This window comes from Boeremia exigua (genome assembly GCF_020726555.1).
Source record: "Boeremia exigua strain MPI-SDFR-AT-0100 chromosome Unknown C7974scaffold_6, whole genome shotgun sequence".
In the NCBI taxonomy this organism is placed as follows: Eukaryota; Fungi; Ascomycota; class Dothideomycetes; order Pleosporales; family Didymellaceae; genus Boeremia; species Boeremia exigua.
The window spans coordinates 2504805-2526334 of NW_025763523.1; the positions used below are offsets into that span (position 1 = coordinate 2504805).

A 21530-nucleotide genomic window follows, 5' to 3' on the forward strand; every position below is an offset into this window, starting at 1 on the left:
GCTGCAGGTCGGCTTCAGTCTCCTTTGACTTCTAAAATACCGAGATGAATGTACTTTGTAGACGGTGATGAACAGGGCTGGCACTCACGCTAGACTAATACTAGTTAGTCACCCTTGAGTACTTGTGCCTTACTACTTTCCTAAAGCTCATGTTTGTTACACCACGCAACACAATGACCACCTCCAAGCTGCTCTCGAAGCTGTTCAAGCGTAAGTCCAGGAAGGATGAAACCAGTGATACAGCCACCGCATCCGCGTCTCACACATCCTCATCTGTGAGCACGCCAGCTCCAACACAGCACCAGCTCGCGCGGACCCTCCAAACTCGTCCACAAGTTGCTTCCCCATTCTTCTCACTTCCCGGAGAACTCCGCAACAGGATCTACGCCTACGCGACCTACCCCTCCTTGCTGAGCATCACCATCTTTCAGAATCCAGAACCCGTGCTCTCGGCCAATATATTCCACCTCTGCCGCCGCATTCGGAGCGAAGCCATCTCACACCTATGCTCGAGCAAATCCATATCCCTCGCTGACTTGCGCACCGCAAACAAGTTCTTCGAGCTGGTGCGGGACGAGATGCCGAGTCTGCGGCACATCACGATTCGCAGCGATTCTGCATGGCGGTTGGGGACTGCTGAGGTCGAGGTCGAGAAGAGTGTGTTTCTGGATTACCTTGAGCTTGCCACTGGACTGAAGAAGTTGGAGATGGTGGTCGGCCAGTGGCCGTTGAGTGTACAAAACAGGGCACAGCTTTGCGACGCGGGATCGGTTGGTGCTGGGTTTCTCTACGCGGTGAGGGACTTAGTTGATCGGGAGGTGGGTGGGGAGGAGCTGGAGAGGGTCACGATGGAGAGGTTGCTGGCGCTTTGCAAGAACTTCAGTGCGCCGAGGGCGGTGCAAGATCTCAAGGCGGCACTGAACGAAGAGTACGAGCAGCGAGAAGTGAAGGTATTTAGACTGTACAAGGTGACGAGCTTGGAGGGTGGGATCGAGAGGGTGGAGCTGCCAATGAGGATGCCTGGATGTTTGATATCCACAGAGCACGATATTTTGAAGTCGATATCGTAAGGACTTGCTGTAGTGGACAAGATGATGAAATTTGAGCATTCTGCATGCCACTCAACTACGACTTGGGAACCATCAGACGATCCACATCTGCACCATACCCTCCGTTCACACCGACGAACTTGATCTCGTTCGTGCCTGCTTTTAAATCCACGTTCAGCACACTGCTTCCTGGATCTCCACCACCATGAGGCAAGAAAGCAACCCTTTGTGTCCGACCATTCACGCTCACATCGGCGACACGCTGGCTTCTGTCTCCGTTCAAATGCTTGACCCTGATGCTCGTTTTTCCCGCAACATCGCTCTGCACGTTGCTGAACACTGCAGCTCCGCCGTCCGGACCGCCGATATACCCTGCTGCGTTCCCACCAGAGCACGACGAGCACGCGATGACACGTGCATTGCTACTCAAACTTGCAACCTCGCCTTCGTACTGGTTCTCGGTCGGCCCTGAGCTGGCTGCTCCAGTGCTCGGGTTCAGCACCCAGTTCACTTGATTCTTCACGCTCGCTGTGGTTCCCGAGATGGTGAGCGGGAGCCATACGTAGGTGCTGCGCATCAGATTGTCGCTGACCCAGCGGTCACCCATGTACACGAAGTTGTCGCCGACAGGTAGCACAAAAGTTGTCTGGGAGGCGTACGTGTTGGAGCCGCTGTCGGCAAACTTCTTCCAGCCTGACCAAGGTCCAGAGAGGGAGGTTGCGGTGCTGTAGTAGTTGTCGTTCGGATTCCAGCCTGTGAGCTGCGAGGCAAACATGAAGTAGACGCCGTTCTTCTTGACGATTGCAGGCGATTCATACTTCTCGGCCCACGTATACACGTTAGAGGTTACGGTGAGGTAGTCGGCTGAAAGGGCATTGATGCGGAGGCCATTTTGGCGCTGAATATATTAGTGTTTGGACAATGTGTATGAAGCAAATTGAATGACTTACATCTTCGGTCAGAAGATATGCCTTATCATCTGTATCGACATAAACACCAGAATCGCGGCTTTGAAAGCCCAGCGGCTGTTCGCTGCGCAGATACGTGTACTTTCCGCACACAGTGTTTCCAGTGGCGACGCCAATCTTGGCTTCTTTGTAATCGCCGCTGTCGATGTGCATCCACATCACATACTTGTTGGTGGCTTTGTTGTAAATGATCTTCGGGCGCTCAATGACACGGTTTGGTCCTGTATCACCCGATGCGGTTTGAGAGAGAAGAGCGCCTTCGTAAGTCCATTCTACGAGATTGGTTGAGGAATAGCAGTTGACATTGATGAACGAGGTGCCGTTGGTTTTGTCTTCCCCAACCCTGAATGGGTCAGTCAGCTCGTGTGCTTCTATGAAATTGGTTTGAGGTGCACGTACCAGTACCACTTCTCGCCAACTTTGAGGATACCGCCACCATGAGCCTGAATGTGTTGACCGGTGTTCGTCTGTCGGGCAAATCAATTATTTGCACACGGTGGTGTTGACGGTTGCGCTTACCGCGGTCCAAGTTGCACCAGGCACGATCTGCAGCGAAGCTGTTGCTGCTGAAGCGAGAAGGCCCAACACCGAGACAATGATTGAACGCATATTGCTGTACTTCGAGACGTCAAGCTTCAAGGTGCCTCCGTCTTAACGCTGATGCGGACTTTCTTCCACACTTATATGCGAGCATCACGGAGCGAACGGGCCTGTGCACTCCGAGGAATTAATTTCGACCACCCGATTCGAAGTAGCTAGGTAATGGTCATCACGAGTGCATCGGTGCAGGTTCGCCACAGAAGGTATTGTTCCGGCCTGCTTCGAAGAACGTGGAGCAAAGTATGGGGAGCATTAGCTTCGGGTAACGGCATTGCTTGTTTGGGGGATCGTGATTGTGCTCTAGAACATTTTCCCGATGCCCGTTGTCATATCATGGCTGTTTTGAGTACAGTGCGACCTAGTCATGTGGTGTTGTGGGTGTGGAGCTCGTAAACAGCAGCCTCCTGAATTGGGAAATGCGTCCGCCGGCACTCCGAAATTGCATGGCAAACATGGGTTGCAGCGTGCCGAGTTAAAGTGGAAGTTGATAGGAAGTACCTATTGGCGATGGCTCCACACCCAAATTGATAACTTCTATCTCAGCGAAACTACATTCTCCTGTGACACTCTAATTGCCAACGTTGTTCGTGAGAACGACGCCCTGAGGCCACTGTTAGAAAACTGGCAGTATCGCCTCATGCCCCAGCGGCCTGGCGAGCGCGATGATCCTATGTGCCGAGTGTAATCGAACCACCGTACACAGTAGTAAGTCGTGGCCAAGATCTGTGCTCAGCCTGTTCCCGATTGTCACCGGGTAGGCAGTCGTTGTATGCGCCTTTAACTCGACTCGCCTTATCCTTTGGTGTATCTGGCTGGCTAAGACACCGCTGTTGACATCTGTACCATCATTCCGCGGCGAACACGGATACGGTGAGGATGACCACCATTGCAGTACGATGCTGCCTGACTCCGGATATGTTGCAGGCAACCGTAGGTGACGGAGGAAGCGGCAAGCTGAGCGATCGGTGCAAACCCCGCCATCCGCTGATGAGCTCCGGAGCAACGGCTGCCCACGCACACATCTCTGGAATCTCTAGAAAGCTTTGGGCTATCTTATGATACCCTTTTGACTCTTCCAGGCAGCTTCCGAACTCTTGCAGCCACCTTGTTGCGGTGCTGCTGGGGATGGTGCTGAGGGCCACTTGCGAAGGTTGGCCGCCAGACTCAACACCAAGTGAGCTGTCGCCAAACTCACTCACAGCAGCCTCCACCCAACCACCCCACCACCACCATCCCACCGTCCTCTCCTAATCCTAGGGCGCGCTCGTATGTGAGATGGGGAGCTCTTCCTTCTGAGCAAGTTCTCTTCGGCGATGCCTGCTTGACGTGTCGGCAGCTCCATGTTCCTTTTGGTAAAGCTTCGTGCTTCCTTCGGCTGAGCACATCGGCCTTGCACGACCTTGCCTGGCCTTTTTACTTACCAAAGAGCTTCTTGAGGGCCTTGACCAGCTTCGCGTCGACTGTGATAGCTTCAACCAAGCTTGCCGTCGTTACTACAGCCCTGTACGGCGGCTGCGGGCCTCCGGCAGACTGCCAGCAAAGCGACAACTCTTTCGCAGCCTCTTCAACGATGCCAGGCACTCAAACCTACTGCAGTAAGTTCCCAGAAGTTCCGAAAATACCATGAGAGTCTCTCGCAGATTGGCTGACTTTACCTGCGAGCAGCCGCCATTGCGGTAGCGGCAGCGGCAGCCCCGCCTCCACGACATGTCTCGAGACATACCTTGTGCAATGCTTCAGTCAGAAAGGAAGCCTCGAGCTCGACCACGACGTTTAATCAGACAACCTAAACGCCTTTTCGACGTCTCAACACCACAAGGACATAGCTGAACGGTAGCATCTACAGACAAGTCAATGCCCGCCAGCGCAGGTCCTTCGTTACCCAAGAATACTGGTGATGGCTTCGGATCGCAAGGTACTTGCTGAATGGTCAAGCTTTTCGTGCTGTGGCAGAAAGAGAGTATGACCATGTCGGGTGGCGACCGCGCAATCGACGCCGCTTTGTGATTCTGAACGTTGCACACAAGCCATACCCATCCACCGTCTCGATCGTCAGCAGTCAAATCGAACAGCCTATTCGGTAAGGGAGTAGTCGTTCCTTCTGTTGCTCGCATCTCGGTATCCATCTCTTTCATGTCGATCATCTCAACAAACGCGTCTTTCATATCGATCGAATTCTTTCTCGCTGCTCAGCTCACCAACGCCTCTTCTGGTCGTAGTTCGCGTCGACCTGACAATCTTCTCCTTCTCGCGATACTTCCAACACTCGATAAAGCTGCTGTTGGCACTCAACCTCTCTTCACACATCTCGACCACGTTCTTATCTCATTGCCTCCTTACATACAGAAAGGTAACATGGCGATGGCGGTTCAACCTCTACAGAAAAGGTCATTGTCACGAACGGTCTCCCTTGAGGCACAGCGCGCGCTTAGATGAGCAACCTGTGCCGGCGGCTGGGGGGACCCGGAGCTGGCACGCCCCGTGTACGTATGTTATGCAAACCGGTCCCCTGACACGTCAGCTGTTAGGAGACATTGAGTAGATTCGTGGCGCGACGAATGTTGGCGAAGATGTTGAGAGCGAGCGCGGCAGTGTTTGAGATGGTCATCAACAGCTACCCACACCGGCGTGTTTGTGTGCGCCATGAAAAGTCTGTACAGCAGCGAACAGCGCGTGCGACTACGATGCCGGTGTCATTGCCAGACCACTCCTTGGAAGAGTGGCACTCGGTTCATGCAGTTGCACCTACTTTTGATGCACATTTTGCTTGAAGACTCACCACAGCCTGATCGACTGAACTTGTCTAGCCATCAACTGCCATCGCCTGGACAATGTAGCAAATCTCGTGCTGGGATCTGGATGCTGCTGGCCATCAAGGTATGTCGCATCTGACGTGTGTAAGTTACTGACAGCCATCGAGTACGCGAGCTTACCTGAACGCTTGTTCGTATCGAGCCCACAAACCCGCCCCTCGCATACACTTCAGCATCTCTTTCCATTCTTCATCCCTTGCCCTTCTCAACTCTTGCTCTTTTTCGTCTCCTACTCTGCCTCATTCCTTGCTCCATCTCTTTCTTTCAGCTGTTTCTGCTTCATCGTTGCATACCTCATCATCACGTACCTCATCGAGTGCTTTACCATCGCGTACCTCCGCTCTTGCTTCTACTTATCTCTCTTTTTCACCGTCACTTACTTCAGCAAATCATCTCGCCTCACTCCAGGTCTTCTTCCTAAGTTTCCCGTTAGATCTTTGCCTGTTCTGCAATACCGCATCGTTTTCAGTCTTTCCTGTGTTGGCTTCTGCATCTCACCCTTCTTCGTCGATCATCAGCTTATGAGCTCAAATCCTCCAGCTCTCTCTCCCGTCTTCGCAATCTCTCTCGCCTCTCTCTCGCCTTTCTCTCGTCTCTCTCTCGTCTCTCTCCCCCTCGTCTTTCTCTCTCATCTCTCTTTCTTCTATCTTCCTTTCTCTATATCTTCCCCGTACACTCTCTTCCTCACGTTCGTACTCTCTTATCTCTTGTTTCCCACGAACATTTGCTCGCTCCTGTTGGGTCGTTGACGCTGTCTCGTCCCACCTTCTTCACGCGTGTCTTTCGTCGATATCCTTGTCGAGCCTTCGACGTCGCATCTTCAACACCATCATCTCATTACTTTTGTGCTTCTTTTTCTTCATTACATCAGACCCCTCCATCATGTGCATCCTGCCCCTTCCATGCATATCACATGTTTTTGATATGAGTACCTGCAATCTAGCTCGGGGATAGTCCGTAGTGATGAATTCTGGTCGGGTATGGAGTACACAGTCCGCTCTCCGCGACCTGGCTGCGGTGCAGAAGCTCGAATGTTCCAGTCCGAGGGCCATGTGTCATGTGACTTCTCATTGACAAGGACCAAACCCAAAGCTACGCTGGGGACATTATGAATGGTACCTGATCGGTACCCGATTGATACCTGAAGGAAGCTCGTCGGTCGCCTGACTACAGTCTCTGCTCGGGGTCTGCTCAAGAGTCGCATACGTGCCGTCCGGTTGCTGTACGACCGTTACATTGAGACAATGCGATAACTGAGAAGTCACGGGGGTCGTTTCCGGAGGTATCGACGGTTGATGCATTGAAATTTTGAAAGAAATTTCGAGCGATTGGCTGCCGCGCTCGCGGTGGCAGTTATGGAGCTGCCATGCACCGCTCTTCTCGGTCTACTGCGCCCCAGCGTTATCTTTTGGTTCCGTTATTGTCCACACCATCGACTCTGGTGGTGATCGGTTCTTCCTTGCCCTTCTGTCTTCCTTGTCCGTGCGCCATTGGTCAAAACTCACAGCAAGGGATGCATTGTGGCGTCTATCTTTGTTGCGCCCTTGAGCAAGAAGTGCACACAGGCGGGATCCTCGCATCCCCATCTGATTGTGGTTTGACCTTTCTCCTCTCTGGACCAGAATCGTCTTGAATGGAGGCGTTAGGGTATCAATTCATCCTGCATCTCGCCAAACCTTTTCGCAGCCAGTATTGATACGCAGAGAGGCGCGCTATGCGTCAACAGTGCCTGTCACACAGTCTCATGAGCCCAGGCTACCAAGCGAGACTCACGTTGCGACGGCATGACCTGATCCATGTCCGACCTTATCACAAGATGAGCACGTTCGAAACAGGGAGAAGCCAGAGAGGCTCGAGGCTGCCGTCGCGGGGAAGTTGGACTGTCGATGAGCACGCCACTCGAGTGTTGTGGGACTGGTAGCTGAACCTTTCAGCAAGAAGATCTGCCTCCTAGTTCTCCGAGCTTGCAGGACACAAAAAAGTGGTCAAATCGGCAACACCGCAACCGAGAAGCCCCCTGGATTTCTGTATGGTTGTCTCGCTGATTTGCACGTATCAAGATGATTTTGGTCAGCTTGGCCTTCAATCTCTTAGCTGTAGTCTACCGACTGAGTCTTCGAGAGAATGCTGGCCGGAGGCTTCAATTCAAGCTCGACTCGAACAAGTCAGGCTGCGTTCCCTACAATATGGGTCAAGCAATGCATAGTGGTTGCTCATCGCAACGTCGGATGCTTGGTGCTGCCTACCGACGAGAGCGTGTAATGTTGCATGCAACAAGACTTGTTGCCGTACATGTCTCTGTCCTCCAGCGCTTTTGTAGATTTTCATGGTGTCGCTAAGTCGGCTCGACAAGATTATCCAAGACAAGGGATGTTTACGCCGCGATGATCCCTGCCTCCAGTCTTACTGTGAAGGAGATCCAGACCCAAAAATTTGCCAATTTCCAGTCGCAAATGTTGGGCTGGCAATGGTTCTGAGAGTTCCAATGGGACGAAATTTCATCCTCAAGGTCGGCTCGATGATGCTGCTTTCAAGCTAAGAAAAAGTCTCAAGCATGATACGCTGCTTGCAATTGACCTCGAGCTGTTGTTTCGAGTCGCAAGCCAGGCTTTTTTCCAATCTGGTCGCCACCGTGTCATCCTGGGGGCAGCACAGCCTAGTTATGCTGTAGCTTGAGGCGAGCGTAGAGCGCCTGCGATGTCGCAAAGTCATCAACCACAGAGCACTCGTTGCATACAACAAGAGTCTGTCCGCAACAATTGCGATCCGCCGTGTAGAGTCCACGGGTCACGGTCCCGGTATCCCGACGTCCAGGCTTCTTGATATGAAGCGAGCATGACCATACTGCGACATAGCGCGGAACGCTTGCGTCGCATCGACAGATCTAGTGTTTGTCGATTTGGAGGGCGCTTGTCTGCCTTGGCTTCCCGGAATTCAACATGTCGATATTGCCAGCATTCTGGGGACTCGTCGATGTTGGCTGGTTCTGTCTGACGCTACTCTTCTAGCAAAGAAGTCAAGGTTACCGTGTCGAGGTTTCAAAGCGCATTCTTGATACCAGATTCGTCAACTCAACACGGTTGACAGCTATTGTGAGGCTAGTGTTGCCCCTCGTGGTCGTTGGGAGCGGTCCGCTCACACGCACGAAGAATGAGCACCTCTTCCGTTGTCCGGAGCAAGTGCTGATCTGCAGAGTGCTGCTGTGACCTCTTAGGGCTGTCATCGAGTCCCCATAATTCCTGCACTCCAATATCGATGCTCGCATGATTGTGTCGTGGCGCCTTTGGTGCTCAGGGACAGAAGGTGGGCGGGGTAGATATTTCTTCGATTCACCGGCATGATCCAAATCCAGCCTCAGTTGTTCTGATCCAGTCGAGGAAGCTCGGGACTGATCTCGTTCCCACTTTTCTGTATTACCGCGACTTGCTTCGTAGCATATCCGGCCGGCTCGCTTGTTGGGCTGACTCAGCGCGTGTCGCCAAGGGCTGCTGATTCGGTCGAGAAGAAGGGAGCTGCATGTGGGTCAGTGACGATAGCTGCGGCGGCACACATTAGCTTTGCGATAGCGCTTTGATGCGCATACGGATCATTTTCAGGATACAAAGAGACCTTGCATAACGCCCCAGCGCCCTTTGTCGAGGAGGCACGCCTGCGTCATACCAACCCTCGACATTGTGCACTTTCCTTAAGAAATGGGACAAGGGACTGACTGATGTCGGATGACCTCTTGCACAAGCTCCTATGTGAGCATCTCTGCAGTGTTTTCGATTGCATCGTCGACGAGGGCGAAGCTGGCGCCGGAGGCAGGTGCTCAAGATGTGCTGATCCAGACCGGTGATTCGATGGAACACGATGAAGACACATGTGACCTTCATAAGATAAGAGAACTGGCTTTACAGCGACGAAGGAACGATCTCATGACGCAAGTCGGTGTTTGGGGTGGTGTTGTGAATCGGTGAAGCTCGTAGTGCGCCATCGGGGCACTAGCATCGGCAGCAAGCTACAGACAACATCACCGGTCACAAGTCGAACGGCCCACGGGAAGCTTTGAACTATAATCACCATAATTGAGAGGATCAGGGATACCTCAAGGTATCTTGTCACAAAACTGGTAGAAAGAACACTCTTTCGAACTATATGGACGTGAGTCAAGTTTTGACACACTTCAGGGAAGCAAAGATTCTCATTTTGTCTATCGAGGGACGTTGAGGCTCTCCAGACACCGGTATCAGAATCAGTGTCAGTAGCAGCAGCAGGCCATCCAAAGAGGTACTCAGCGCGCCAGGACGTACGACCGCCACCGTCGCCATCCACCCAGAGTGTCCGCCCAGCCCAGCCCACTTCCAACATGCCTAAATGCTATAGAGAACTACACTACACACAAGTATCTCAAGGCCTGGCACCACCACGCCAGGCTCAGTCGACCCCTCCTCGATGTGAAGGTCGTCCTCCCTCAGGTCTGAAAGTACGCCTTCGGGTTGAGATCACTGCCAGCTCCTACCGCCTGTCCAGTCCTGCCATGTTGTCCCCACGAATGACCTCGGGGTCTTCGTTGTCGGACTCGTACAGCAGCGAACCAGGCGCAGGCTGGAACGGCTGCTGCTCCCTGGGCCCCTGTTGGCGCGTGGCTGCATAGCTCTCGAGCTGTTCTACCCATTCCCGATACTCCGGATCTTCTTGTAGCTGCCGAATGATGAGATCGCGGACTCTGGCGACCTCTTCGTTGTAGCGGACCTCCTCGAGGTGGGCGTGGAGGCGCCGCTGGCGATCCAGCTCTTGCAGTTGCTGCTGCTGTTGCTGTCGTTGCTGCGCTTGCTGCCAGCGCAAGAGGAATCGGTGCACTGGGGGGAACAGTGCCCGGCGAGCGATGCCACGAGCCGCGAAGGCCATGACGAAGAATGTAGCCATCAGCATCACGAAGATGCCCAGGTCTGAGGCGGCGGCGTTCTCGTTGGGAGAGGGCATGTCGTAGTCTCCTATCGCGTGTTAGAGGGACGACAAAGATGAGAAGGCAGTGTGAAGGGTTCCAACCAGAGCTTACAGGAAGGAAGTTCTTGACGATCGACAGGTTTTCTGGAAACAAGGTGATGAGATATTGCAATAACGGTCACAGAAAGAAGCTGGGAGTCACGTTGGCAAAAGTGAGAGCATGTTTTGCTAGATCACATTCGTTCTTCGCCTTCACCTCGAGTCATCACACACTCAATGAAGCAAATCAGCACGGAAACAGTGCAACTCTGATCAGATCTATCAATTACTCAACAGTGCGGCGAATATGGTAAGCATTCCCGTCACAGTGCTGGAACATGATGACGGGGACCATCAACACTGATCATGAAAGATTCTCAACTGACGAGCCACTCTATCACGGGCTAGCAGCCAATATCAATCACGATGCCGAGAATGATGATAGTGTAGAAGGAGAGCAAGATTCGAGAAACCCGTGAAGCACATTGGCACGAGCGAGCAATCGAAAAGATAATTCGAAATTCTTGATGTATCTTCACGAACGTGCGGCTTGAGCTGGGAGGTGGTTGAGTCATGGTCATATTTCTATTGCATATCGTAGAGGCTACAGGATGGCTTTGATCCTCCAAGTGTATCAGAGCCTCTACGAACCATAGTGTGTCTACACACCCTATTAATCCTCCTCCAACGGCTCGCATAAGGCTCGCGGGACCATGATATCCACCACTCTTTTCGACCAGACTCGTCTCATAGTCTACCAAGCTCATGCTGCGCACCGAGGTTGTACTGTCCGACCATATCTCTCAGCAGCGCCTCGAGCGGCTCATCCTCGACGAAAAGCCTAGCAGTGTGATGATCCGTCGTGACTTGGTCGAATGGCTCATTCGATGTGAGCGCCTTTTGCCAAGCAGACGCGTGAGGGAACAGGTCGAGAATTACGTTCCAGTCGCGCCAGTTCTCGTCGCTCATCGGGATGTTCACGGCATAGACAACGTTGGAGACCATGGTATCGGTACAAGCAGGTGTTTGTAGCTCTGTGCCCATGTACTGGTCGAGCCAGACAAGGACCGCATCCAAGGTGTCGATATTTGCCACGCACTGGCTGCGAATCATGCGGAGAGGACCTAGGATGACAACACGCTGCGGCGTCTGGATTGAGTCAGCAGGTAATTGCTTGTGATAAGTGAAGCGCTTACTCCTGGTGGAGGTGTGACAGCTCTTGTCGAGAAGGCGGCAGAGAATGCAGCAGCTGGAGTTGGATTTGGGTCTGGCGTAGGAATCATCGTTGTCTGCATCAGTGGATAAAACGCAGCAAGGACAGCCGCAGAAGCTGTCGCAGGAACAGGATGCTGTTGAACGGCCACGTGCGTACTGGCACCGAGCATACTATCCACTGCGATGTAGTCGGAGCGGCTTTCGTTTTCCGGTAGAGCGCCCGCCATGAAACCAGCAGACGTAGGGGAAGGCGAAGTGGCGACTTGTTCAGGCTTTGCCCGTGACGGTACGTCGTGCTTAAAGTAGCTTCTGAACCTAGACACAGGAGACGTCGGAGTAGTAACTTCTTCAAGCTTGGCCCTTGGGATGGTGGGGAGCGATTCGGGAGACATCTTGAGCAGTCGCAAGTCAAAGGTATGGTCGGTGTGGGTGGGTTGATCAAAAGGTTATACAGCAAGAGGCTACTCAGCTGGCCCGAGCTTGGCGCACCAAGCTGGGCTTCACTTGCGTCTAAAATCTCCTCCCCAGCCTCTCCAAAAGATTGCCTCGAGCGCACGTGAGATGCGCTACCGAGAAAAGGCTACATTACACCATAAGGTTGATTTTAGCTGTCGCAAGCATACGCACATTGAATAGCCGCGTTATGGCCTGCTCTTGCTATGAGACGAGTTATCACGGCAAATCACATGTAATGACCTGAGAATCATCGATGCCCATATTCAGTTCTGTTACGAACTCTTCTCAAGAGACTCCCATTTGTATGTACCTTGTCTTTGGATCTCCTACATGCCACCCTTCAGCCACGACAGCCACCAACGTAACCAGCTTCAACAATCAAGTAATAGCAACACAGGACCTCCCATTCATTCCCAGATTCGATGTGTGAAAAGCCAGTGTGCACATGGTCCCGAGCGATCATTGATTTAGGTGTGGCTGGTACTATTTCTCGTGGTCAGATAACTATGACATACGGCACCATCAGGTCTTCCGGGTGGAAAGTGATTGATCACTTACATTTTGTAGACTTGAACAGATGATAGTCAATGTGCAAAGCTCTTGCCGACTTTGACCGAGCGGAGCTTGACTTGAGTCCGAAGTCGAGCAAGTCGACGATCGAAACAACGTTGCTTTTGTGCGTGGTACTGTGTAACGATGATGCTGGGAAGAGGCTAGTCGGGTCTTCTGGTTTCAAGCACAGCAATGCCGGATCCTGATGCTGATCATGGTATGTGTGGTGGGCAAGCCTGCACGCATAGTGTGCGTAGGGAAGGTCTGATTGTGTCAGTCTGGAGTCAGGAAAGACGAAGATCACATGTGCGACAGTTCTAAGGATGGTTACCTGGAATGACAAGAAGTCGGTCGATTGCTAGTGAGGTGACTCGAGTTTGGCAGGTGCCAGTGACATCGAGACAACGGCGTTCGAGACTGGCCGACGCTTACGGACGGCGCTTGTGTGATACAGACATCTCAGGGAAGTCGGTTTGTTCGGCTGACCTTGATATTCATCGATCGAGAGAGAGGAACTGCACTTGTGAGACTTCTACAAACAGGCTCAGAGTGAGATGCATACCTTGGCACGCGCGGTGCTGATACCTATGCTGTCATGCCGCACCTACAGTCGCCAATCTCACGATGCACACCAAGCGATGTGCTACATGAGAATGACGGCTGCAGGTGCGGCATGTCAGCACAGGATGTCAGACCAGCCGAGAAGCACGCACGGGTATCGTCTGCTGAGCTGGAAGGACGGTGGCGTGCAGAAAGGTGATGCTGTTATTTTCGGCAAGTGCTACAGTCAGGTTAATGGCTTCACCATACACCTGTAAGACGCCGATTACTTACTAATGCACGATGTAAGCGAGGCTGTGTGAGGGTGTGTGTGCCGATGTTGGGGGAGGGAATATGCCAGAAGAGGTTTAAAAGGGCGAGCCAAGAGCAGGTACACTAAGGCTACGTCATTGGCCCTGCTTGTTGCGTACTGACGTTTCCTGATAGCGAGTATCGTAAGGGAAAGAAACACTCTCAAGATGCACGAGATAGGCTATGTCACAATGCGGCTTCAACTCGAAGCTAGATCCTGCTTCTATTCGTGTTCTAGAACAAACTTATGTAACGCTTTGCAGGAACACAATCCTTTCTTATTTAGATACCTTGAGCGGGATTCTCCTTCCTCCTCCGCTACCATTCCATCTAGCTTCTCTTCCATCTCGCCATTGACAACGCCCTCCTCATCAGGGAGTGGATCTACGGACCGTACCACACATCCTAAGGAACATCATTTCGGTTTATTGATTTAGCATAGCTTTATGTAGGTACTCGGATCCAGCAGCAGAAGGGAACTTGGTTTCGCGTCGAAATCCCACAGCATCAAATAGTAGGCGGCGAAACACATGATTGAATACTCGGTTATTTTGAAGACAATGGGTTTCTGGACTCACATTGGTCAGTACCAATGTCATGACTATGCATGAACAATGTGCTCAAAAGAATTTAGCCTCCTGTACAGATTGTCCCTCCAGTAAAGAGCTTGGCCTGATATCTTTATCCATCGATCCCTCTCTCATCATCAGCTCTTCCTTGTAATATCGTAACGAAGGCCCCAAATTTGATGGAAAAGGTACCGGTCGATGGTGTGGAAGCCTTGGGTGTGCTGCCATGTGATTTGACTTCACGAAAGAAGTGATTGATCGCCCAGCGGTCATGTTATCCGATGGTAGTCGAAGCTGGGAGGTTGATGGACTAGTAGGGAGCGGCGGTACGATTGGGAAAGATGGGCAGCGATGGCTGGTATTGCTGGGCCTTGTCCAAGCCCTGGTAGGTCGCTGTGGGGACCAAGACCCGCTTTGACTGTACAACGAGTGAGGCAGTAGAGGGGCGGTTGTGCCGGTACTGAGATTGTGCCGACGTGACCGTCGATTTCGAATCGGGTCCGGTGCTGAGTCTTTACTGCTTCGCAGTCCAAGCCGACCTCGTACGCTTTTAGTTACTGTCTGTAGCGGAATCAGGCCCATCTGTTCAAGCCGCTCCTGCATGAGTCGATCCTCTTTGCGCTTCCGTTCTTCAGAAGTCATTGGGCGCTGCCTTCTGCGGAAGAGAACTCGAGTATACCAAGCGTACAACGCTGCGAGGGCCATGACGACGGAGAGGACCGCAAATGGTATCAGAACCCCAGCCACAACAACCTTCCAGTGCTTTTGTCCCCTGTTCACGATTAGCATTCCAGTCAATAAGATCCGTATCAGGTAGTAAGATATACCAGCTTTGCGGAGCTCCAACATGTTTTGAAGGCCCTTCAACGTCAGACGAGGTGGTGCCAGTCGGTGGTAACGCTGTCAAGGAGGTAGCTGATGCTACAGTCGCCACATAGGTAGATGATGCTGTACTTGGTACGGAGACCGTCGATTTGGCCTGGAATGACGAGGTGGGAAGTGTTGGTGTGCTTGTTGGAGAAACTATTGGAGACAGCGTCCAGTATGGACTTGATACGCCACAGAGAGAACCATAGTATCGTTCAACCAAGGTTTCGTCTTCATGACTGCAGCTGATACCACACATCTCGCCGACGTTGTTCAAGCTGCGAAGCCATTCGTTGCGGCAGAAAACAGTCGACATAGGCAGTATGATTACCAGTGCCCAAGTAAGCGTTCGGAGGTACACAGCGAGAAGCAGTCTCCAACAGTGGTGTGCAGCGTTGAGCACATATGGGCAATATACCGAGATCGAGGAAAGGCTGAGCGGTATATGGGAGCGCGCTCGTGATGTGGAAGATGAAGGTAAGAACGGCGAAGACTGTAAGGAATTGCATGGTAGCAACTGATTACTCTTCGGTGAAGTAGGAGGGGGGATTTGTACATGCAGTAGCTGCAGTGGTGAGAGACTGTATAGCGAGGTAAGTTTGTGGTCACGGAGCAAGCTTAGGTAGGTACTGTTGCTGCTGGCTAGATAAACGCTAGACCGAAAGGGAGCGGACCCACATCAGGCAGTGCCTTGCAGACTTGCGCATGAGCCCCAATTCATACCACTCAATTGGTTCGTGTAAGCATGTTGCTGCTTCACTCTCCTACAGCAGATGCTGGAGTCTCTCCGACCATTCATAATGACAACCACAATGTATACCGAACTCCCTGTTGAACACCTGCAACTGCGAGGAGGCAAATGTCTTTCTCACTCATCGCTTATATCTCCTCCTCGTACGCACCCTTCATCAGAGTGACTTTGACATTTTCGTGCGTCTCTCTCCTTAATCTCGATTCTCTCTCGGTTTATACACGTCACGCCAGCAGCATGATGATTTTACTCAAAGCTCTTTGTACCTGCACATGGTCTCTCAGATGATCTTCAGGCTGCGATGCGTTGTGTCACTGCTCTGCTGATTCATTACCCTGACGGGACGATGTCTTCGAAAGTGACCTCTGAGCTAATCATCAGCGTTGGCAGATACTTGAGATCTTCGGCGCACTGGCACATTGCTTCACTGTCTCCCAGAGCTGTAGTTTTGATGGTGCTTGTCGACTTCGCTCTCAAGCCATACCCCTCCAATTGCTTTTCGATGCGCGTCCCAATCCAGATATGACAATCGCCTAGTCTGACGAGGGTAACAACACTAGCTTCGTAGGAGCATATCAGAAGGAGCTGACAGTGCATTTGGAAGCATGTGCATCCCTCAGGTTCGATTAGAAGAAGGTACACACGGGAGCCTTCTCTGCATACCAATGGCATTCATCAAGATAGAGCATGTTGTGAGAATTATATATTGAGAGGGAGTAGAGTATCACTGCTAAGCCACGCATTCTGAAATCAATCACAAACCCACTGTAAACGCACCGTAAGACTGCACGGGTGGCGCAGCGCATCCAACAGAGTTACCAGTAGATACGCCGTTTGAATGGGAATCCATGGTACTGATTTGTGAGAGTAACTCCGCAGCCCTGCTCTTTGAACAGTTGAAGATAGCAGCCTGCAACACCGGACTTGGCAGGAGCCGTCAGACGTGCAGTCACTGCACCATTGACAGGCTTTGATGGTCAGCTTGTTGTCACCCAACGTCGCCGGCAGAAATCTACTTACAATATTGGCAATAACGCACTGGGCCTGGGCGATTTCCCAAGTTTTCCCTGTGCCATCGCTAGTGGGAGGCTGTTGTATAACGTTAACATCGCCAAGAATCTTCACCGGGAGAGCTTGACGAACGGTATTGTGATCAACGCATGTATACGACGGATACACGGTGACTGATGCTGTGGCAGGCGACCGCAGGAGCCTTAGCGGTACCTCCCTTAGCAGGAGCAGCGAAGGCGGTGCTGAGAAACGCGGCACTGGCAGACAGAATCTGAGAACTAAGGTTAGTCGGACAGCGAAGTAGGTGTGCGAGATCAATGACTTACTGCTAAGAAATGCATTTTGAGTTGTCGAGAAGTATGCAGTATCAAGTGAGAGGAAGATAGGTAGCTGTGCTTTTTGACCTGAGATAGACGGGTACTTGGTTCTTCAGTGGAAGTGAAAGTAAGGCTTTTGAAGATGTCGATAAAGCTTCTTTTCCGCATGCGGTTTCAGTATTTATACATAGTGGTCGACTTCTAAGACGCCCACGTAAAATCGTGACGAGGCTAAACACCTGCGTTCTAGTCTCGGCGTTTGTGTGAAAAGCACGTCTGGAAGACTGCACGACCATTGTGCACAATCCCATTGAGTGGCTGAGAACTACGGCTGGGAATCTGGACTCAATGTGTCCGGCGTTCTCGGAGGTTACATACCTGGTAGCGAGGCAGCGCGTGGTGGGCTCCATTGTCCGTTCAATGCTGGATCCACTCCTATGGTATAGTCAGCGTGATCAAGGGCATTTGCCTGCGAAGCCCCATCTCTATTTCGCACGCTAGGAAGATGGTCTAGAGGTCTTGCCAAGTGTAAGACAGATCTGGCACCTTTGTGGCGCTGTGCGATCGGCACTTGTTCGCTTGTTCATCTAAATCGGGCACAGTTGAATGTTGATGGCTAATTTAGTTGCATACTAGGTCTGAATCCGGAATCGTAATGTGAGGCTGAAGATATGGAGTAGGGCTGGACCGTCAGGGTTGCCGGCGCTATTCGCAACAGGTTAGCCGTATGGCTCTTTCCCTGAGGAGATCGAACATCAGATGTCAACTCTTTTGGGCAGTTCAAGACTTAGCCTGGCTTTGACATTGAATCTTGCAGTGGTTGCAGAAAGTGCACATGTTGCGACTGCCCATAGAAGGACCGTGCGATCTCATTTGTGACATTGGCAACATCTCTTGCAGGCTGAGAGTGCTAGGTGTTGGCGGCAAAGATCGCGGCGACCACGAAATGCGGGGTTCCGAACTTCAAGATCCAGCCGCTTTGTGACTGGTCCAGCCAAGGAAACGGATATGGTAACCGAGAATACGGAAGACGTCCTCGGACTTGCCTTTACCGGACATCGAGCGTGCATCCTACATATGATCCGAACCTTCGGCCTCGCAAGCGACGCCGCTATAGTTGCACCGATGCGTTGCCAGTGGATTGAATAGAAGGAGAACGAGTGTGAGCGTGCATTTCCCTTCCCACTCGCCTCTCTCTGTACAAGAGCACTCGAAAGCAAGATTCGCAACATCCTCTGTCCGGATTCCCGGGAATCGATGTGTGCAGCAAAATGGGTTTTTCGATTGCTGTCGGGATATTGCTGTAGTGATCAGCTGTATCTGAAAGAGGGATACGGCTTGCTGGAGGCCACACTTGTTTCGTGCTCCTCTTTCTCGACACGAAAACCACTCGAGTGATCGCTCACAATAACTTGGTTGCTTATTTCCTACCCCGAGACTGTAGACGTGCTTCAAGACCCGCTGCCTCTAGTCAATCTTCGATCGTCAAGGGATCTCGGTCCCTTATGTCTGCATAGCGGAGCCTTCTGATCAATTGTATCGCTTGCATCGCTAATTATTTACTGTCTTGCTCAAGTGCTAATTTGAGCGTGATTTTACTGGCTTCTCTATCCCCTGAGACACCGCTCATACTCTGGTGTGATTGTCGGATCTGCGGTATTACTGGCCTTACTCATTTTGATAACGTGTTACGCTGTAATCATTGTGGTTGAAACTCGGATGTAGGAGACACGAGTGCCAATGGAGCGGTGTGTGTTCTCAAGGAAGGTTTTGCTGGGCGCGCTCTCTCTCCACTCTACGGCAAGCACGAGTGTCCTGAGACAGCTGTTACCTTCCGACGACAGATCTGGGTTATCAACAGCTGGACTTCCTTCAATGTCTATATGAGCGGACAGTCTTCTTTGGGTGGCGTACTGTCCTCAGGGTCGTAGTGAACATGTTGATCATGGAATTGCAACACTAACGCCGGCTCGGATCGTTTATTGAAGTGCCGGGCAAGGGCACAATCGATGTTGGGACGTACACCTGCAGCGTTGATTGAGTACTTTATCCAATTGTAGATGGAAGTACGTATGTCAGCGGCGAATATGAAGAAGATGGTAATGTAATTGCTTGCTACTGCCCTGGCGAAATCAATATCAGAACCAGAGACAGGACGTACGGGAATACGTTTGCCGGTATGTATCCTGGCTCCCTGCGCTGGAGACGTAGGTAAGGGCATAGAAGAAGAAGAAGAAGAAGAAGAAGAAGAAGAAGAGAAGAAGAAGAAGAAGAAGAAGAGAAGAAGAAGAAGAAGAAGAAGAGAAGAGAAGAAGAAAGAGAAGAAGAAGAAGAAGAAGAAGAAGAAGAAAGAAGAGAAGAAGAAGAAGAAGAAGAGAAGAGAAGAAAGAAGAAGAAGAAGAAGAAGAAGAAGAAAGAAGAAGAAGAAGAAGCAGACGCCATTTCGATTAATTGCATTGTTGTTTGGGAAAGTATTGTACAGGTGTGGTTGTGCTAGTGTAGGTGCAAATTCGGCGTCAGGATGGATTTGACGACCCTACGCTTACTCTACAAACTGTTAGCATGCCGTATTGACTTGGGCTTGTAAGAAATGACCACTTTTCCGTTCTGGCGTATGATGCAGATAACATTGTAGCTCTAGGATCTTTAATAGAACAGCTGAAAAAAAATGCGTTCATAGCGTCTGTTAATGCAGAAGAGAAGAGGGGATTCGCAAGATGGGTTGGATACCACAGGGTTTGGAGCGCGCAGACTTTTGAAGGCGATGCTCGTGCTGAGAGCATCCTCAACGTCTGTAACAAATTCCGTTATTCGATATATGGATGACTAGAGAATAGCTCAGTAGAGGAGTTCCCAATGTCAGGTCGTCCCGATTGGATGGGGTCAAAAGTCATACCAATCTTGTGTGGAATACTACCACGGGTACAACATCGGCGGCGAACATGTAGATAACATAACACAGATGATAAAAGACATGTAAAGACGGAAGAAGATATATGCAAAAAGTACAAGGACTATACAATGCAGTCCGGTGGTGCTGACCTGCAGACCATATCACCACGTTTACTCACGTCCCCCACACGGCACAGCGACTCGAAATACTTTTCGTTAACAGCATATATGCTCAGTTGGACTCGATTCTTCGTGATCGCCGCACAGCCACTCCAGATACACACTGGCATGCCCAGACATCGTCCTTCTGTCCTACACTCGACTCAGCTGTTAAACAAGTCTTTCGTCGCAAACTCGGAACACGAAAAGACAGCCTATAACCCACTGGATCGAGAGTACGCCGTGGAGGAAGGCGTATGCGGGTGGGTGCCACGTGCGCAGACAAGCTCTTTGGTTGAAGGAGGGGTCAGAACCACTGGTGAACTACGAGAGGGTACGCTGAAGTGGCCAAAGTCTACATTTATGACGGGAGCGTTCTGTTGGCAGATGCTCATCTCTGCAGTGCTTGGCGACGTCTCCGCCGTCATGAATGTTCCGTCAAGGTGAAGCCCAGTGTTCACTTCGTGGACTGTTTTATTAAAGTACTCACTGTGCTCAAAAACATGGCGTTCCAGTCGCTGGATCTGTGTAGGTCGGTTCTGAGATGGTCTGCGTTTGCAAAGTTAAGCCTCGAAGTTCGCCTGCTTTGTTGCCGGGCATGCGCTGTGGTGGGACGTGCACAGAGGCGGCCCGCTATCATGGCTGTCCGACATGACGAAGTACGCGATAAAGGGTCCTAGAGCAAAGAAAGTGCTTGTAATGTCAATCTTGCGTGCCGGGACATGTGTGCCGGGACACTTTCCTTCCGGGGATCGGAATATTCCTAGCAACTGTACATGACAATACAATGCGTGTTCATTCTGCGCTCTTATTCTCGCAGCACATCAGCGTCCGACGCCAAAAAGCGCGTTGTGACCACGTTGGTTCGTCTGTCAGCAGTCCATCAACTGTCTCTGATACCCCCTGTTCGTTTGCGCCAGCAGTGGTTATGTAGTGCTCGGTGGCCTAGAAAGCAAGCCATATGTGAAAGATCATGACTGCCGGCTGAGAGGGTTAAATCGGGGTATGGAGTGTGCTTCCCGGCAGTTTCTCCGCGCGAACAGCAAGATCATCGATACGAGTCTGACCAAACGTGCACGACTAGCGGCCCTGGCATGCAGTAGCTCACTCTAGCGTGCTGAGATATCTGTCATAGATAGTGCGGCGCTGTGGCTGAGGGCTGTGGTCGAGGGCTGGCGGGCTCTAATAATCACCTAACCTTGGACAGCTCTTATTCCCGGTCGTGTGTTAGTTATCCGTTTCCGTAGTAGTGCTCATTCCGTTACACTGCGCAATTTCTTACTACAGTAAATGCATCAAAGCTGTTAGTAGTTATTAACGTACCCCACGGGCGAGCGGATCAACGGGCGAGCGAACACTTTTGCCAAGCCCCCACCAAAGTATCCTCACATACCAATGCCTCAACAACAACCTAATCTTAACGCGTTAAAGGAAGCTCAAATACAGCTTGCGCTTCAAGCTCTTAAACAAGACGCGAAACTCTCACAGCGA

General features: G+C 51.5%; 7 protein-coding genes across 7 annotated transcripts; 2 read left to right on the plus strand and 5 right to left on the minus strand.

Annotated features, from left to right (window-relative positions):
* Positions 1–167: 167 nt before the first annotated feature.
* On the plus strand, positions 168–1070 carry C7974DRAFT_454945 (uncharacterized protein; the record flags this gene model as incomplete). Its single annotated transcript, XM_046145936.1, has 1 exon — positions 168–1070. Exon 1 carries the CDS (start codon positions 174–176, stop codon positions 1068–1070), a length of 897 nt encoding a protein of 298 aa, XP_045997641.1. The 5' UTR covers positions 168–173.
* A 49-nt stretch (positions 1071–1119) lies between these two features.
* C7974DRAFT_454947 (galactan 1,3-beta-galactosidase) lies at positions 1120–2626 on the minus strand (the record flags this gene model as incomplete). The annotated part of the gene is made up of 4 exons (XM_046145937.1): positions 1120–1947; positions 2000–2360; positions 2417–2484; positions 2537–2626. 4 exons carry the CDS (start codon positions 2624–2626, stop codon positions 1126–1128), a joined length of 1341 nt encoding a protein of 446 aa, XP_045997642.1. The 3' UTR covers positions 1120–1125.
* A 2395-nt stretch (positions 2627–5021) lies between these two features.
* C7974DRAFT_194780 (uncharacterized protein) lies at positions 5022–6245 on the plus strand. The gene is made up of 2 exons (XM_046136666.1): positions 5022–5494; positions 5538–6245. Exons 1-2 carry the CDS (start codon positions 5261–5263, stop codon positions 6177–6179), a joined length of 876 nt encoding a protein of 291 aa, XP_045997643.1. The 5' UTR covers positions 5022–5260; the 3' UTR covers positions 6180–6245.
* A 3682-nt stretch (positions 6246–9927) lies between these two features.
* On the minus strand, positions 9928–10395 carry C7974DRAFT_454951 (uncharacterized protein; the record flags this gene model as incomplete). Its single annotated transcript, XM_046145938.1, has 1 exon — positions 9928–10395. One exon carries the CDS (start codon positions 10393–10395, stop codon positions 9928–9930), a length of 468 nt encoding a protein of 155 aa, XP_045997644.1.
* A 750-nt stretch (positions 10396–11145) lies between these two features.
* On the minus strand, positions 11146–12005 carry C7974DRAFT_454959 (uncharacterized protein; the record flags this gene model as incomplete). Its single annotated transcript, XM_046145939.1, has 2 exons — positions 11146–11547; positions 11595–12005. 2 exons carry the CDS (start codon positions 12003–12005, stop codon positions 11146–11148), a joined length of 813 nt encoding a protein of 270 aa, XP_045997645.1.
* Positions 12006–14311: 2306 nt separating this feature from the next.
* Positions 14312–15418, minus strand: C7974DRAFT_376661 (uncharacterized protein; the record flags this gene model as incomplete). Its single annotated transcript, XM_046140290.1, has 4 exons — positions 14312–14554; positions 14589–14814; positions 14870–15065; positions 15241–15418. The coding sequence occupies 4 exons, from the start codon at positions 15416–15418 to the stop codon at positions 14312–14314; spliced, it is 843 nt and encodes a 280-aa protein (XP_045997646.1).
* Positions 15419–16475: 1057 nt separating this feature from the next.
* C7974DRAFT_413627 (uncharacterized protein) lies at positions 16476–17012 on the minus strand (the record flags this gene model as incomplete). Its single annotated transcript, XM_046143745.1, has 4 exons — positions 16476–16628; positions 16681–16749; positions 16829–16942; positions 16998–17012. The coding sequence occupies 4 exons, from the start codon at positions 17010–17012 to the stop codon at positions 16476–16478; spliced, it is 351 nt and encodes a 116-aa protein (XP_045997647.1).
* Positions 17013–21530: the final 4518 nt, after the last annotated feature.

Coding starts and splice junctions, on each gene's coding strand:
- C7974DRAFT_194780 (XM_046136666.1), top strand. CDS start 5,261: ATGAAAAGTCTGTACAGCAGCGAACAGCGCGTGCGACTACGATGCCGG. Junction 5,495..5,537: donor GGATGCTGCTGGCCATCAAG/GTATGTCGCATC, acceptor ACAGCCATCGAG/TACGCGAGCTTACCTGAACG.